Here is an 18,640-nt window from a genome sequence, read left to right as displayed (position 1 = left end):
GTAGAATAGCATGAGCTTAGCTATAAAACTGCACATTTATCTCTCTGTTCCATGGCAATATGTGTAGAATTGCAGGAAATGAGCTTTAAAACAGCAACATTTTCTCTCAATCCTCAGGCAAAATGTGTAAAATAGCAGGAGATTATTTCTCTCTTTGCCCCAAGTTAGTGGTTTTCCCGGGGCTTTCTCAGAGCCCCGCAACACTGCAGTACACCACTACTCACAATACACCCTCCAACACACCAACACACACAACACACACCCTCCAACACACCCTCCAACACACCAACACACACCCTCCAACACACCCTCCAGCACACCAACACACACCCTCCAGCACACCAACATATACCCTCCAACACACCAACACACACCCTCCAACACACCTTCCAGCACACCAACACACACCCTCCAGCACACCAACACACACCCACCAACACACCAACACACACCCTCCAACACACACCCTCCAACACACACCCTCCAACACACCAACACACACCCTCCAACACACCAACACACACCCTCCAACACACACCCTCCAACACACCAACACACACTACTACAACACACACTACTACAACACACACACTACAACACACACTACAACACACACTACTACAACACACACTCAGGACAACACTCCTGCAATCAGGTGCTGATGAGTGTGGAAGCGTGGCACTAAATGAATGTCTTGGGTCAATTGGGGCATTTGACAGCCCTTCACATCTAGGCTGATGGATACCCGAATGGCTCCCTACTCTCTATAAGGTCCTGGTCTAAAGTAGTGCACTATGAATGGAATTGGGTGCCATTTGGGACCTAGAGATTCACCCCTGCTAGTCCTGGGTGTCTTAAGTCATTCTGTAAAGCATCTGGGTTGTCTTTTCGTTTTTTTTCAGCAGAGAAATGGTTGAATAAGATTTATATGCTCGTCATTTTTACAGGTTGCGTCCCAAATTGCAATAGGGTGTCAACTGGACAACAGAGGACGATATCGCCACTCCTGTTTGCCACATCTTCAATTTAAGCCTACTAGAATGTGTGTGCCCTCAGGGCTGGAGGGAAGCTAAAGTCATTCCCCTACCTAAGAATAGAAACACCTACTAATTCAAGGGTATTTCTTTACATTTGCTATTTTTTACATTGTAGAATAATAGTGAAGACATCAAAACTATGAAATAGCACATATGGAATCATGTAGTAACCAAAAAAAGTGTTAAACAAATCAAAATATATTTTATATTTGAGATTCTTCAAATAGCCACCCTTTGCCTTGATGACAGCTTTGAACACTCTTGGCATTCTCTCAACCAGCTTCATGAAATACATTTCAATTAACAGGTGTGCCTTCTTAAAACTTAATTTGTGGGATTTCTTTAGTTCTTAATGAGTTTGAACCAATCAGTTGTGTAGTGACAAGGTAGGGGTGGTATACAGAAGAAGCCCTATTTGGTAAAAGACCATGTTCATATTATGGCAAGAACAGCTCAAATAAGCAAAGAGAAATTACAGTCCATCATTACTTTAAGACATGAAGGTCAGTCAATACGGAACATTTCAAGAACTTTGAAAGTTTATTCAAGTGCAGTCGCAAAACCATCAAGCGCTATGATGAAACTGGCTCTCATGAGGACCACCACAGGACAGGAAGACCCAGATTTACCTCTGCTGCAGAGGATCAGTTCATTAGTTACCAGCCTCAAATTGCAGCCCAAATGAATGCTTCACAGAGTTCAAGTAACAGACACATCTCAACATCAACTGTTCAGAGGAGACCGTGTGAATCAGGCCTTCGAGGTCGAAGTGCTGCAAAGAAACCACTACTGAAGGACACCAATAAGAAGAAGTGACCTGCTTGGGCCAATAAACACGAGCAATGGACATTAGACCGGTGGAAATCTGTCCTTTGGACTGGAGTCCAAACTGGAGATTTTTGGTTCCAACCGCCGTGTCTTTGTGAGACGTGGTGTGGATGAACAGATGATCTCCGCATGTGTATTTCCCACCGTGAAGCATGGAGGAGGAGGTGTGATGGTGTGGCCGTGCTTTGCTGGTGATACTGGTGTCTCAGCCTCCAGTATTTATGCTGCAGTAGTTTATGTGTCGGGGGGCTAGGGTCAGTTTGTTATATCTGGAGTACTTCTCATGTCCTATTCGGTGTCCTGTGTGAATTTAAGTGTGCGTTCTCTAATTCTCTCTTTCTTTCTCTCGGAGGACCTGAGCCCTAGGACCATGCCCCAGGAATACCTGACATGATGACTCCTTGCTGTCCCCAGTCCACCTGACTGTGCTGCTGCTCCAGTTTCAACAGTTCTGCCTTATTATTATTCGACCATGCTGGTCATTTATGAACATTTGAACATCTTGACCATGTTCTGTTATAATCTCCACCCGGCACAGCCAGAAGAGGACTGGCCACCCCACATAGCCTGGTTCCTCTCTAGGTTTATTCCTAGGTTTTGGCCTTTCTAGGGAGTTTTTCCTAGCCACCGTGCTTCTACACCTGCATTGCTTGCTGTTTGGGGTTTTAGGCTGGGTTTCTGTACAGCACTTTGAGATATCAGCTGATGTACGAAGGGCTATATAAATAAATTTGATTTGATTTGATACTGTCTATGATTTATTTACAATTCAAGGCACACTAAACCAGCGTGTCTACCACAGCATTCTGCAGTGATACGCCATCCCATCTGGTTTGGGCTTAGTGGGACTATCATTTGTTTTTCAACAGGACAATGACCCAACACACCTCCAGGCTGTGTAAGGGCTATTTTACCGAAAAGGAGAGTGATGGAGTGCTGCATCAGATGACCTGGCCTCCACAATCCCCCGACCTCAACCAAATTGAGATGGTTTGGGATGAGTCGGACCACAGAGTGAAGGAAAAGCAGCCAACGAATGCTCAGCATATGTGGGAACATATTTCCAACTCTGTTGGAAAAGCATGCTAAGAGTGTGCAAAGCTGACATCAAGGCAAAGGGTGGCTACTTTGAAGAATCTAAACTCTAAAATATATTTTCATTTGTTTAACACTTTTTTGGTTACTACATGATTCCATATGTGTTTTTTCATAGTTTTGATGTCTTCACTATTATTCTACAATGTAGAAAATAGTTTAAAAAAATATATATATCTTTTTTTTTTTTATAACTTGAATAAGTAAGAGTTCTAAAACATTTGACCGGTAGTGTATGTTCTTCCTCACTTCATCTAACCAAGACCTCCGCCCAAATTCCTCACTCCTCCCCAACTCACGGCTGCCATGTTGACTTGTACCAGACTGTGTCTCTTCCTCCTCCCTTAGGATCCCTGATGACTAACACTAACATATCCTGACTTAATGTAAACGTTCTACATTCCCCTCTCTCCCTCAGTGACATGAATAAGGATATTTCATATTTTAAGTTTAGAAATCAGAACCTATCAACACATACGTCGTAATATTGTTGTATGATGGTGTTATACATTATGTATTGTAGATATGTAGTGATGTTATAATGTTATATGATGTACTGTTTTATCTTTAGTTTTATGTGTGATGTAAGTGCTTTAATGTGTTTGGACCCCAGGAAGAGTTGCTGCTTCCTTGGCAACAGCTAATGGGGATCCATAATAAACACCAGGAAGAGTAGCTGCTTCCTTGGCAACAGCTAATGGGGATCCATAACAAACCCCAGGAAGAGTAGCTGCTTCCTTGGCAACAGCTAATGGGGATCTATAATAAACCCCAGGAAGAGTAGCTGCTTCCTTGGCAACAGCTAATGGGGATCCATAATAAACCCCAGGAAGAGTATCTGCTTCCTTGGCAGCAACTAATGGGGATCCATAATAAACCCCAGGAAGAGTAGCTGCTTCCTTGGATCCAGCTAATGGGGATCCATAATAAACCCCAGGAAGAGTAGCTGCTTCCTTGGCAACAGCTAATGGGGATCCATAATAAACCCCAGGAAGAATAGCTGCTTCCTTGGCAACAGCTAATGGAGATCCATAATAAACCCCAGGAAGAGTAGCTGTTTCCTTGGCAACAGCTAATGGGGATCCATAATAAACCCCAGGAAGAGTAGCTGCTGCCTTGGCAGGAACTAATGGGGATCCATAATAAACCCCAGGAAGAGTAGCTGCTGCCTTTACAGGAACTAATGGGGATCCATAATAAGCCCCAGGAAGAGTAGCTGCTGCCTTGACAGGAACTAATGGGGATCCATAATAAACCCCAGGAATAGTAGCTGCTGCCTTGGCAGGAACTAATGGGGATCCATAATAAACCCCAGGAAGAGTAGCTGCTGCCTTGGCAGGAACTCATGGGGATCCATAATAAACCCCAGGAAGAGGAGCTGCTTCCTTGGCAACAGCTAATGGGGATCCATAATAAACTCCAGGAAGAGTAGCTGCTGCCTTGGCAGGAACTAATGGGGATCCATAATAAACCCCAGGAAGAGTAGCTGCTGCCTTGGCAGGAACTAATGGGGATCCATAATAAACCCCAGGAAGAGTAGCTGCTGCCTTGGCAGGAACTAATGGGGATCCATAATAAACCCCAGGAAGAGTAGCTGCTGCCTTGGCAACAGCTAATGGGGATCCATAATAAACCCCAGGAAGAGTAGCTGCTGCCTTGGCAACAGCTAATGGGGATCCCCATTAGTATGATGGTGAGTGTTGGTGTGGGATTGCTAAGAAAATGACATGCAAGTGAACGGTTTATACTGTTGTAGGCAACTCATAGAACCCCAGTAGGTATATTTGAACCTATCAGGACTAAGGCACTTGTAGTAGTGTATCCAGGGTGCCACCATCAGTTATTTTGAACCTATCAGGACTAAGGTACTTGTAGTAGTGTATCCAGGGTGCTACCATCAGTACTTTTGAACCTATCAACAAACAAGTACAGGTAACTGCCAAAATAATGGAAACACTTGATGAGGGATATCAAGTATATTGAAAGCAGGTGCTTCCACACAGGTGTGGTTCCTGAGTTAGTTAAGCAATTAACATCCCATCATGCTTAGGGTCATGTATAAAAATGCTGAGCAGACCATTATTTTGGCTACCATGGCTATGCCCCTATGGGATGACGATGCCCCCGTCCACAGGGCACGAGTGGTCACTGAATGCTTTGATGAGCATGAAAACGATGTAAACGATATGCCATGGTCATCTCAGTCACCAGATCTCAACCCAATTGAACACTTACAGGGCATTCTGATAGTATTCAGACCCATTGACTTTTTACACATTTTGTTACGTTACAGCCTTACTCTAAAATGGATTCTATTGTTTTTTTCCCCCTCATCAATCTACACACAATACCACATAATGACATCACAATACCACATAATGACATCACAATAGCACATAATGACATCACAATACCACATAATGACATCACAATACCCCATAATGACATCACAAGACCACATAATGACATAGCAAAAACTGTTTTTTAGAAATGTTAGTATTCAGACCCTTTACTCAGTACTTTGTTGAAGCACCTTTGGCAGCGATTACAGCCTCGAGTCTTCTTGGGTATGACGCTACAAGCTTGGTACACCTATATTTGGGGATTTTCTCCCATTCTTCTCTGCAGATCCTCTCAAGCTCTATCAGGTGGATGCACAGTTATTTTCAGGTCTCTCCAGAGATGTTCGATCGGGTTCAAGTCCAGGCTCTGGCTGGGCCACTCAATGACATTCAGAGACTTGTCCCGAAGCCACTCCTGCATTGTCTTATCTGTGTGCTTAGGGACGTTGTCCTGTTGGAAGGTGAACCTTCACCCCAGTCTGAGGTCCTGAGTGCTCTGGAGCAGGTTTTCATCAAGGATCTCTCTGTACTTTGCTCCGTTCATCTTTCCCTCGATCTTGACTAGTCTCCCAGTCCCTGCCGCTGAAAAACATCCCCACAGCATGATGCTGTCACCACCATGCTTCACTGTAGGGATGGTGCCAAGTTTCCTCCAGAAGTGACATTTGGCATTCAGGCCAAAGAGTTCAATCTTGGTTTCATCAGACCAGAGAATCTTGTTACTCATGATCTGAGTCCTTTAGGTGCCTTTTGGCAAACTCCAAGCGGGCTGTCATATGCCTTTTACTGAGGATTGGCTTCCGTCTGGCCACTCTAGCATAAAGGCCTGATTGGTGGAGTGCTGCAGAGATGGTTGTCCTTCTGGAAGGTTCTACCATCTCCACAGAGGAACACTGTAGCTCTATCAGAGTGACCATCGGGTTCTTGGTCACCTCCTTGACCAAGGCCCTTCTCACCCCGGTTGCTTAGTTTGGCCAGGAGGCCAGCTCTAGGAAGAGTCTTGGTGGTTCCAAACTTCTTCCATTTAAGAATGATGGAGGCCACTGTGTTCTTGGGGACCTTCAATGCTGCAGACATTTCTTGGTACCCTTCCCCAGATCTGTGCCTCGATACAATCCTGTCTCGGAGCTCTACGGACAATTCCTTCGACCTCATGGTTGGTTTTTGCTCTGACATGCACTGTCAACTGTGGGACCTTATATAGACAGGTGTGCGCCTTTCCAAAATCATGTCCAATCAATTGAATTGACCACAGGTGGACTCCAATCAAGTTGTAGAAACATCTCAAGGATGATCAATGGAAACAAGATGCACCTGAGCTCCATTTGAAGTCTCGTAGCAAAGGGTCTGAATAGTTACTGTTCTGGTATTTCTGTTTTTTATTTTTAATACATTTGACAATATTTCTAAAAACCTGTTTTTGCTTTTTCATTCTAGGGTGTTGTGTGTAGATTGAGGAAAATGTTTTATTTAATCCATTTTAGAATAAGGCTGTAATTTAACAAAATGTGGAAAAAGTCAAGGGATCTGAATACTTATTTTTATTTATTTAAGTAGGCAAGTCAGTTAAGAACAAATTCTTATTTACAATGACTGCCTACCCCGGCCAAACCCTCCCCTAACCCGGAATACACTGGGCCAATTGTGCTCCACCCTTTGGGACTCCCGATCTCGGCTGGTTGTGATTACAGCCCCGGATCGAACCCGGGTCTGTAGTGACGCCCCTAGCACTGCAGTGCCTTAGACCGATGCACCACTCGGGAATGCACTTTATGGGAGATTCTGGAGTGGGTCCTGAGACAGTGTTTTCCACCACCATCAACAAAACACCAATATGGAATTTTCTGGTGGAAGAATGATGTCACATCCCTCCAGTAGACTTCCAGACACTTGTAGAATCTATGCCATTGAAGCTGTTCTGGCTCAACGCCCTGTTAAAACACTTTATGTTGCTGTTCTCCCTTATTTTGGCAGTTACTTGTTCTCACTAATATCACTGTTGTTATATTTTTATTTTATTTAACTAGGCAAGTCAGTTAAGAACTAATTCTTATTTTCAATGACGGCCTAGGAACAGTGGGTTAACTGCCTTGTTCAGGGGCAGAACGACAGATTTGTACCTTGTCAGCTCGGGGGTTTGAACTTGCAACCTTCCGGTTACTAGTCCAACGTTCTAACCACTAGGCTAATCCTGTTTTTGGCAGATCCTGTCTTCAGTAGACACCCATTATGCATCCTCTACCCAGCTGGGCAAATGTTGGCATGGGATTTCATAAAGACATTATTTTCTGGTTGAAACAACATACTTTTTCTGGACTACAAAAAACAGACTTTCCTTTTTACAATCAGAATACAACCTGACCATGTAAAAGCCATTCAGTATATTTAGCCCACTGGAGTAGTTCTTTAAAAGTCTGCCTTTTCTCCTCTCTCTGGTTCTTATTGTGAACGTGTACTAAAGTATTCCTGTATTTACAGCAGAACAGTGGACATCCACCACCTGATCCACCCCAAAACAATGTTTCACCAGAACCCAAACCACAACCTCAAGACTCACCCCAGAAGAGAGACAGAGAAAAACTGAAGGTCTCAACACTCTTTGATTGTGATGTCATGATCAGGTTGTGTACTGATTGTAAAATAGTTGTTATTTTTTTAAACATTTTTTAGATGTAATTTAAGTGACCAGCAAAAAGAGGTCTTTACCTGAATGTAACCTGGCGTGATCTGCCGTGGCTTCAACCCTGTGTGTGTGTGTGTGGTGTGTTTGTTATGTCCCAGGTGAAGCCCACTCTCCAGAGAGGAGGCAGTAATGCGTCTCTCCACAACAGCACCAACAGAAACACCATCTTCCAGTTGATGATCCACACACTGGACCCACTGGGAGAAGGTACTGGACTTTATATCAGTCTTTATTATTACAGGGACCGCTATGGTCCTAATCTATGGTCCTAATCTATGGTCCTAATCTATGGTCCTAATCTATGGTCCTAATCTATGGTCCTTATCTATGGTCCTAATCTATGGTCCTTATCTATGGTCCTAATCTATGTTCCTAATCTATGGTCCTAATCTATGGTCCTAATCTATGGTGAGTGATGGCCGAACGGCATAGGCAAGATGCAGTAGATGGTGTAGAGTACAGTATATACATATGAGATGAGTAATGTAGGGTATGTAGACATTATTAAAGTGGCGTTATTTAAAGTGACTAGTGATACCTTTATTATGTCCATGTATTTAAGTGGCCAGAGATTTGAGTCTGTATGTTGGCAGCAGCCTCTCTATGTTAGTGATGGCTGTTTAACAGTCTGATGGCCTTGTCACTACTGCCACAGGGACCTTCTATAGTCACTACTGTCACAGGGACCTTCTATAGTCACTACTGCCACAGGGACCTTCTATAGTCACTACTGCCACAGGGACCTTCTATAGTCACTACTGCCACAGGGACCTTCTATAGTCACTACTGCCACAGGGACCTTCTATAGTCACTACTGCCACAGGGACCTTCTATATCCACTACTGCCACAGGGACCTTCTATATTCACTACTGCCACAGGGACCTTCTATATTCACTACGGTCACAGGGACCTTCTATAGTCATTACTGCCACATCATCAGACCGTTAGCTTCACAGCAGCATCAGACTGTTAGCTTCACCTTCAGCATCAGACTGTTAGCTTCACAGCAGCATCAGACTGTTAGCTTCACCTTCAGCATCAGACTGTTAGCTTCACAGCAGCATCAGACTGTTAGCTTCACCTTCAGCATCAGACTGTTAGCTTCACAGCAGCATCAGACTGTTATCTTCACCTTCAGCATCAGACTGTTAGCTTCACAGCAGCATCAGACTGTTAGCTTCACCTTCAGCATCAGACTGTTAGCTTCACCTTCAGCATCAGACTGTTAGCTTCACCTTCAGCATCAGACTGTTAGCTTCACCTTCAGCATCAGACTGTTAGCTTCACCTTCAGCATCAGACTGTTAGCTTCATCTTCAGCATCAGACTGTTAGCTTCACCTTCAGCATCAGACTGTTAGCTTCACAGCAGCATCAGACTGTTAGCTTCACCTTCAGCATCAGACTGTTAGCTTCACAGCAGCATCAGACTGTTATCTTCACCTTCAGCATCAGACTGTTAGCTTCACAGCAGCATCAGACTGTTAGCTTCACCTTCAGCATCAGACTGTTAGCTTCACCTTCAGCATCAGACTGTTAGCTTCACATTCAGCATCAGACTGTTAGCTTCACAGCAGCATCAGACTGTTAGCTTCACCTTCAGCATCAGACTGTTAGCTTCACAGCAGCATCAGACTGTTAGCTTCACCTTCAGCATCAGACTGTTAGCTTCACAGCAGCATCAGACTGTTAGCTTCACCTTCAGCATCAGACTGTTAGCTTCACAGCAGCATCAGACTGTTAGCTTCACAGCAGCATCAGATATTTAGCTTCACAGCAGCATCAGACTGTTAGCTTCACCTTCAGCATCAGACTGTTAGCTTCACCTTCAGCATCAGACTGTTAGCTTCACAGCAACATCAGACTGTTAGCTTCACCTTCAGCATCAGACTGTTAGCTTCACCTTCAGCATCAGACTGTTAGCTTCACCTTCAGCATCAGACTGTTAGCTGTTAGCTTCACCTTCAGCATCAGACTGTTAGCTTCACCTTCAGCATCAGACTGTTAGCTTCACCGTCAGCATCAGACTGTTAGCTTCCCAGCAGCATCAGACTGTTAGCTTCACAGCAACATCAGACTGTTAGCTCAATGACACACACAGTCCAGTACAACGAGAGACCTAGAGACAGTGCTATTGGGATAAAGAGATTGGTCGGCCAGAGGCTGGCTCTTATCCAGCTTTTATTAGCCTGTATTGAAAGCTGATTAAGGATGAGAGAGCTGGGAGGGAGGAGGCTGCATGGGGACAGGTCTGGCTGCCTGGTGGCCTGAGGACTCAGTGAAGGTCACTCCAGTAGAGGACAGAACAGTCACGTCCCTGTAATCCAGGAACACAGGTGGACTTGACCTCTGCTCTTCACTTCTCACACAACACAAGTCTCTAGTGTAAGGTAGCACCAAGGTGTTGAGAGGCTTTTGGATCAGGTCTCCCCCCCAGGACCAGGTTTGGAGAGCACTGCTCTAATGGCTACTCACACCACAGCTATGGGTCTCCCCCCAGGACCAGGTTTGGAGAGCGCTGCCCTAATGGCTACTCCACACCACAGCTCTGGGTCTCCCCCCAGGACCAGGTTTGGAGAGAGCTGTTCTAATGGCTACTCCACACCACAGCTCTGGGTCTCCCCCCCAGGACCAGGTTTGGAGAGCGCTGCTCTAATGGCTACTCCACACCACAGCTCTGGGTCTCCCCCCAGGACCAGGTTTGGAGAGAGCTGCTCTAATGGGCTACTCCACACCACAGCTCTGGGTCTCCCCCCCAGGACCAGGTTTGGAGAGAGCTGCTCTAATGGCTACTCCACACCACAGCTCTGGGTCTCCCCCCCAGGACCAGGTTTGGAGAGAGCTGCTCTAATGGCTACTCCACACCACAGCTCTGGGTGTCAGGGGACTTGGGGGACCTGGTAAATACAGAGGCTACCTGAATGTCTCTCCTACAGAGATCCTATTAAATGAGTTCTAATATGTAATTCTATGGTTTCTTCCATCGTCCCCTTATTCCAGAGACGGGCTTTAGCAGAGATATTAGAGGCCCTGGTCAGAGGAGAGTTAGACAAGGTAAGAGGGATGTCAACAATGTCACCTCCTCCTCATGTTGTCACCCAGTACTGTCACTTCATGCCAGCCCTGAGTATCTCTTCATCTTCTGTCTACCATCTATCACAACAACTTCCATTGTCCTATCGAGAGTTACTGAGTATCTCCTCATCTTCTGTCTACTATCTATCACAACAACTTCCATTGTCCTACCGAGAGTTACTGAGTATCTCTTCATCTTCTGTCTACTATCTATCACTCCAACTTCCATTGTCCTACCGAGAGTTACTGAGTATCTCTTCACCTTCTGTCTACTATCTATCACTCCAAAATAGACGTTTTCATCTGAACTGTATCTCACTCTTCCCTAGAAGAGGATACTAGTATTCATGTCTGCTCAGCTCATTTTCAGTCAATATTATGAAGGAAGTGGTTGTGTTTTGTTTGTGTGGTACAGTAACTTCGGTTGTGTCTATGACTCCCCTCATATTCCGTCATACATTACTCTACACGAGGCAACGTGTGGATATGTTGTGTCTATGACTCCCCTCATATTCCGTCATACATTACTCTACACGAGGCAGCGGGTGGATATGTTGTGTCTCCGTGGTAAACTGGTCATTTTACCAACGTATCTCTGCCAATTAGAAACAACAACCTTTAATGGGGAGGTCAGGACGGAGGTGTCGGTGCAGAGGAAAGGTAAGGCCAACGTTATCTGTACGTTTAGTGCTTGATTTGGTTAGCGTCTGTGAATGTTCTCGTTAACGTTCTGTATACACGTTGCGTTTGGTTTGATGTTGTCGTTCTGTGAATGTTCTCGTAACGTTCTGTATACACGTTGCGTTTGGGTTGATGTTTGTTCCTAACTGACTTAGCCTAGTTAAATAAAGGTAAAATTAAATGTAAAAATGTTGTCGTTATGTTTTGTATGTTCTCGTTACGTTGGTTATGGGTTCTCTTTGTCTTGGCGTTGTCTGTAAGGCTTTGTGTTAGAGCTGTACCGCTGTCTGCAGGCCACACAGCAGGGATGTGCGTCTAACTGTTACACATTAATGTTTTTCGTGCTACTTTACATGAAGTTACGTGTCTCACAACTATCCCTGTAGCATGTACAAGTACTTTTTTATCGTGTTTCCACTATTTCTCACCAACCTGTTGTTGATGAGAAACGGTCACAGACATTTTAAACAGCTCACAGTCAGCTGTGCGTGGTAATCCTCAATGTCTCATACTGCATTCAGGGATAGAGTTAACCCAGCAGCCAGCGGGAGGGTAGACGGCAGGACACACAGCAGGACACACAGCAGGACACACAGCAGGACACACAACAGGACACACAGCAGGACACACGGACACACTGCAGGCCTATAGGAGAGGTCCAGGCCTATAGGAGAGGTCCAGGCCTATAGGTGAGGTCCAGGCCTATAGGTGAGGTCCAGGCCTATAGGTGAGGTCGAGGCCTATAGGTGAGGTCGAGGCCTATAGGTGAGGTCGAGGCCTATAGGTGAGGTCAAGGCCTATAGGTGAGGTCGAGGCCTATAGGTGAGGTCCAGGCCTATAGGTGAGGTCCAGGCCTATAGGTGAGGTCCAGGCCTATATGAGAGGTCCAGGCCTATATGAGAGGTCCAGGCCTATAGGAGAGGTCCAGGCCTATAGGTGAGATCCAGGCCTATAGGTGAGATCCAGGCCTATAGGTGAGATCCAGGCCTATAGGTGAGGTCCAGGCCTATAGGTGAGATCCAGGCCTATAGGTGAGATCCAGGCCTATAGGTGAGGTCCCGGCCTATAGGTGAGGTCCAGGCCTATATGAGAGGTCCAGGCCTATAGGTGAGGTCCAGGCCTATATGAGAGGTCCAGGCCTATAGGAGAGGTCCAGGCCTATAGGTGAGATCCAGGCCTATAGGTGAGATCCAGGCCTATAGGTGAGATCCAGGCCTATAGGTGAGATCCAGGCCTATAGGTGAGGTCCAGGCCTATAGGTGAGATCCAGGCCTATAGGTGAGATCCAGGCCTATAGGTGAGATCCAGGCCTATAGGTGAGGTCCAGGCCTATTGGTGAGATCCAGGCCTATAGGTGAGATCCAGGCCTATAGGTGAGATCCAGGCCTATAGGTGAGGTCCAGGCCTATAGGTGAGGTCGAGGCCTATAGGAGAGGTCCAGGCCTATAGGTGAGATCCAGGCCTATAGGTGAGATCCAGGCCTATAGGTGAGATCCAGGCCTATAGGTGAGATCCAGGCCTATAGGTGAGATCCAGGCCTATAGGTGAGATCCAGACCTACAGGTGAGATCCAGACCTACAGGTGAGATCCAGGCCTACAGGTGAGATCCAGGCCTATAGGTGAGATCCAGGCCTATAGGTGAGATCCAGGCCTATAGGTGAGATCCAGACCTATAGGTGAGATCCAGACCTACAGGTGAGATCCAGGCCTATAGGTAAAGATCCAGATCTATAGTTGAAATCAAAAAAACTATTTATGTTGTGTGACAGTGTTGTAAGTCTCTATGGAAACAGACCTATAGGTGACATCCAGTAACAGAACAATGGCTGTCAGTCCTGCTCTTGGTTTCCTTCTTCACTGTACGGTGTGTGTTGGTGTGACTCCTAGTGTGGTGTATTGGTGTGACTCCTAGTGGGGTGTGTTGACGTGACTCCTAGTGGGGTGTGTTGTTGTGACTCCTAGTGTGGTCTGTTGGTGTGACTCCTAGTGGGGTGTGACTAATAGTGTGGTGTGTTGTTGTGACTCCTAGTGGGGTGTGTTGATGTGACTCCTAGTGGGGTGTGACTCCTAGTGGGGTGTGACTACTAGTGGGGTGTGTTGGTGTGACTCCTAGTGGGGTGTGTTGATGTGACTCCTAGTGGGGTGTGACTCCTAGTGGGGTGTGACTACTAGTGTGGTGTGTTGGTGTGACTCCTAGTGGGGTGTGACTACTAGTGGGGTGTGTTGGTGTGACTCCTAGTGGGGTGTGACTACTAGTGGGATGTGACTACTAGTGGGGTGTGACTACTAGTGGGGTGTGTTGGTGTGACTCCTAGTGGGGTGTGACTACTAGTGGGGTGTGTTGGTGTGACTCCTAGTGGGGTGTGTTGGTGTGACTCCTAGTGGGGTGTGTTGGTGTGACTCCTAGTGGGGTGTGTTGATGTGACTCCTAGTGGGGTGTGTTGTTGTGACTCCTAGTGGGGTGTGACTCCTAGTGGGGTGTGTTGGTGTGACTCCTAGTGGGGTGTGTTGATGTGACTCCTAGTGGGGTGTGTTGTTGTGACTCCTAAGTGGGGTGTGTTGATGTGACTCCTAGTGTGCTGTGTTGATGTGACTCCTAGTGGGGTGTGTTGATGTGACTCCTAGTGTGCTGTGTTGATGTGACTCCTAGTGGGGTGTGTTGATGTGACTCCTAGTGTGGTGTGTTGATGTGACTCAGTGTGGCGTGTTGATGTGACTCCTAGTTGGGTGTGTTGATGTGACTCCTAGTGTGCTGTGTTGGTGTGACACCTAGTGTGGTGTGTTGATGTAAATCCTAGTGGAAACTTAGAGTGTATAGCCCACATTGTCATCGGGGACTCTCCTCGGCAGCTCAGGGTCATTGTGACCGAATCTTGAGAAAAAGGTGTTTAGCTCCCCTGGTAGGATGGTGTTGGTGACCGCAATGTAGCTAGCTTCCTTTTTGTAATCTGTTATTGTTGGAGCCCCTGCCACATCTGTGTGTCGCCATCTTGATCAATCTGCGGCTGTCGTATTTGTACTGTTTCACCAAACTATTCCCCCCGGTCACCTGGCAGTTCTCTCTTTCAGTTTTCATAGAAGGCTGCTATCCATTCACTTTTTTTGAATCGAGAACGTTTTGAAGTACACTATCGGTAACATGTCATCTATGCATTTTCTGATTAATCCGGTGACTGAGTCGGCGTGTGTATTGACGTTATCTCCGGTGACTGAGTCGGCGTGTATATTGACGTTATCTCCGGTGACTGAGTCGACGTAATATATATTGATGTTATATCTGGTGACTGAGTCGGTGTGTATATTGATGTTATATCTGGTGACTGAGTCGGTGTGTATATTGATGTTATATCCGGTGACTGAGTCGGCGTAATATATATTAACGATATCTCTGGTGACTGAGTCGATGTGTAGATTAATGTTATATCCGGTGACTGAGTCGGTGTGTAGATTGATGTTATATCTGGTGACTGAGTCGATGTGTATATTGATGTTATCTCCGGTGACTGAGTCGGCGTCTATATTAACGATATCTCTGGTGACTGAGTCGGCGTCTATATTAACGTTATCTCCAGAGACGACCCAGAACATATTCCAGCCCACGTGATCAAACCAGTCTTGGAGCGTGAATTCTAATTGGACGGACCAACGCTGTACAGACCTGGCCAACAGGAACTTCCTCTTGAGTTTTTGTTTGTAGGCAGGATGGAGTCCTGGTTGGATTTGCCGAAAGGAGGACGGGAAAGGGCCTTATTCCCGTGTCGGAAAGACGTGTAGCAGTGGTCAAGAGTAGAATTTCCGCGAGTTAGACAGTCGAGGTGTTGGTAATTAATTTGGGAGCACGGTTCTCAAATTACTTTTGTTAAAGTCCCCTAGAACAGTGAACACTGCCTCCGGGAATGCAGTCTCCAGTTTGTTCACGGTCCAATGAAGATCTTGGAGCTCCTTCCTGGTGTCAGATTGGGGCTGGATGAACACAGCCATGGAGTTGATCCCTGAGAACACTTTCAGAAGGTCAAAAAGGGTGTCATTTAATGACCAAGTATTCCTGGTAAAACGGGGCCAACAGAGGGTGTCTCGCCTCGCGCTCTGACAAAACATTGCACATTTTTCTTGTGTGTTTTCCAAACATTTTCTTAATCAGTTTGTTTTGTGCATCACAACATACACCTGAGTAGAACTATTAGAATACGAATCGCTGAGTTCTCTGAGACGGCGAAACAATGGACCAGCTTCTTCAGCGAGGTGCCGAGCTGCTTGGGAGTCCTACAGGAGAGTAGGAAGAGAAGATGCTGACGGAGAGGCAGACGTGGCAGGGTTTTACTGAGATTAAGACGCCGGCCAACCCATCCTCCATTACCGAGCATTCTACTCGCCAGTGTTCAATCATTAATGAACCAACTTGACGAGCTCAGGGCGAGGATCTCCTTCCGGAGGGACATCAGATCCTGTAACATACTCTTGTTTTTCTGAGACTTTCCTCCGACATCCATAGGGATTATATACAACCGGCGGGTTTTACCGATTTCTGAGTGGATAGGAAGCAGAATCTCTCTGGCTAAGAACAAAGGTGGTTGGCTCTGCTTAATGACCAACAACACATGGTGCGAAACGTACAGGAACCTGCGAGATTCTGCTCCCCCGACTCGGAATACTTTGTCATCAAATGTTGCCCTGTGGACAGGGTGGTATGCTGCTGGCTATTATTATTATTATATTGTAGGCCTATGTCATATGCCAAAAACTGTGTAACTAAAGGTTAACGAGCCATGAATCAAAAAGACGATGACCCCTTCCTCTGACACACACACACGTGCAGGGCCCCATCTGCATGTTAATCTCAGTGTTGATTGGGTCCGTGTTAAGGCCGTGCAGGGCCCCATCTGCATGTTAATCTCAGTGTTGATTGGGTCGGTGTTAAGGCCGCGCAGGGCCCCATCTGCATGTTAATCTCAGTGTTGATTGGGTCGGTGTTAAGGCCGCTTCAGCCTGTGGTTGTCATAACCCTGAGAGACTGTAATGGCCTGGACCACTGAAGGACATCATTAGACCACACACACACACTGAGAGGCCCAATGATTACAGGGTACGAACCCAAATCAACTCCACCGCGACCCCTGTTCCCAACAAGCACAACTCCATCCAGACATGGTGGACCGACCACAGAAACAGAGACAAATGCACAGATTAACAGGTGTCTGTATCCATGTACCACCTTTCCAGTTGTTACAGACTAACAACACACCACACTGAGTCACATCAACACACCACACTGAGTCACATCAACACACCACACTGAGTCACATCAACACACCACACTGAGTCACATCAACACACCACACTGAGTCACATCAACACACCACACTGAGTCACATCAACACACCACACTGAGTCACATCAACACACCACACTGAGTCACATCAACACACCACACTGAGTCACACCAACACACCACACTGAGTCCCATCAACACACCACACTGAGTCACATCAGCACACCACACTGAGTCACATCAACACACCACTAGACTACCTGCTGGTTACTGGTCCATCCTCTAACCACTAGACTACCTGCTGGTTACTGGTCCATCCTCTAACCACTAGGCTACCTGCTGGTTACTGACCCAACACTCTAACCACTAGACTACCTGCTGGTTACTGACCCAACACTCTAACCACTAGGCTACCTGCTGGTTACTGACCCAACACTCTAACCACTAGGCTACCTGCTGGTTACTAGTCCAACGCTCTAACCACTAGGCTACCTGCTGGTTACTGGTTCACAATCTAACCACTAGTCTACCTGCTGGTTACTAGTCCAACACTCTAACCACTAGGCTACCTGCATGGTCTGTTAAATGACTCACTACTGTAAGTCTCTCTGGATAAGAGAGTCTGCTAAATGACTCACTACTGTAGTGTCTCTGGATAAGAGAGTCTGCTAAATGACTCACTACTGTAGTGACTTCGGAAAAGAGAGTCTGTTAAATGACTCACTACTGTAAGTCTCTCTGGATAAGAGAGTCTGTTAAATGACTCACTACTGTAGTGTCTCTGGATAAGAGAGTCTGTTAAATGACTCACTACTGTAGTGTCTCTGGATAAGAGAGTCTGTTAAATGACTCACTACTGTAAGTCTCTCTGGATAAGAGTCTGCTAAATGACTCACTACTGTAGTGACTTCGGAAAAGAGTCTGCTAAATGACTCACTACTGTTAAGTGGCTCTGGATAAGAGAGTCTGTTAAATGACTCACTACTGTAGTGTCTCTGGACAAGAGAGTCTGTTAAATGACTCACTACTGTAGTCTCTCTGGATAAGAGAGTCTGCTAAATGACTCACTACTGTAGTCTCTCTGGATCAGAGAGTCTGTTAAATGACTCACTACTGTAGTGTCTCTGGATAAGAGAGTCTGCTAAATGACTCACTACTGTAGTCTCTCTGGATAAGAGTCTGCTAAATGACTCACTACTGTAGTGTCTCTGGATAAGAGAGTCTGTTAAATGACTCACTACTGTTAAGTGTCTCTGGATAAGAGAGTCTGTTAAATGACTCACTACTGTAGTCTCTCTGGATCAGAGAGTCTGTTAAATGACTCACTACTGTTAACTGTCTCTGGATAAGAGAGTCTGTTAAATGACTCACTACTGTAAGTCTCTCTGGATCAGAGAGTCTGTTAAATGACTCACTACTGTTAACTGTCTCTGGATAAGAGAGTCTGTTAAATGACTCACTACTGTAAGTCTCTCTGGATAAGAGAATCTGCTAAATGACTCACTACTGTAGTGACTTCGGAAAAGAGTCTGCTAAATGACTCACTACTGTTAAGTGTCTCTGGATAAGAGAGTCTGTTAAATGACTCACTATTGTAGTGGCTCTGGATAAGAGAGTCTGTTAAATGACT

The 18,640-nt window shown here is 45.9% G+C and overlaps 1 protein-coding gene across 1 annotated transcript in view; it reads left to right on the top strand.

Annotated features, from left to right (window-relative positions):
• LOC139411772 (sodium/potassium/calcium exchanger 1-like) overlaps positions 1-18,640 on the top strand; it is a 36,784-nt gene that overhangs the window by 7,200 nt on the left and 10,944 nt on the right. Inside the window, exons 4-5 of the mRNA XM_071158505.1 lie at positions 7,781-7,888; positions 8,084-8,192. Coding sequence (XP_071014606.1) covers positions 7,781-7,888; positions 8,084-8,192 — 217 coding nt within the window. The remainder of the gene's footprint in view (positions 1-7,780; positions 7,889-8,083; positions 8,193-18,640) is intronic.

The sequence above is a fragment of the Oncorhynchus clarkii genome, chromosome 6 (genome assembly GCF_045791955.1).
Source record: "Oncorhynchus clarkii lewisi isolate Uvic-CL-2024 chromosome 6, UVic_Ocla_1.0, whole genome shotgun sequence".
Lineage (NCBI taxonomy): Eukaryota > Metazoa > Chordata > Actinopteri > Salmoniformes > Salmonidae > Oncorhynchus > Oncorhynchus clarkii.
Note: the sequence above shows the minus strand (reverse complement) of the source record. Positions and strands in the feature narration are given on the sequence as shown.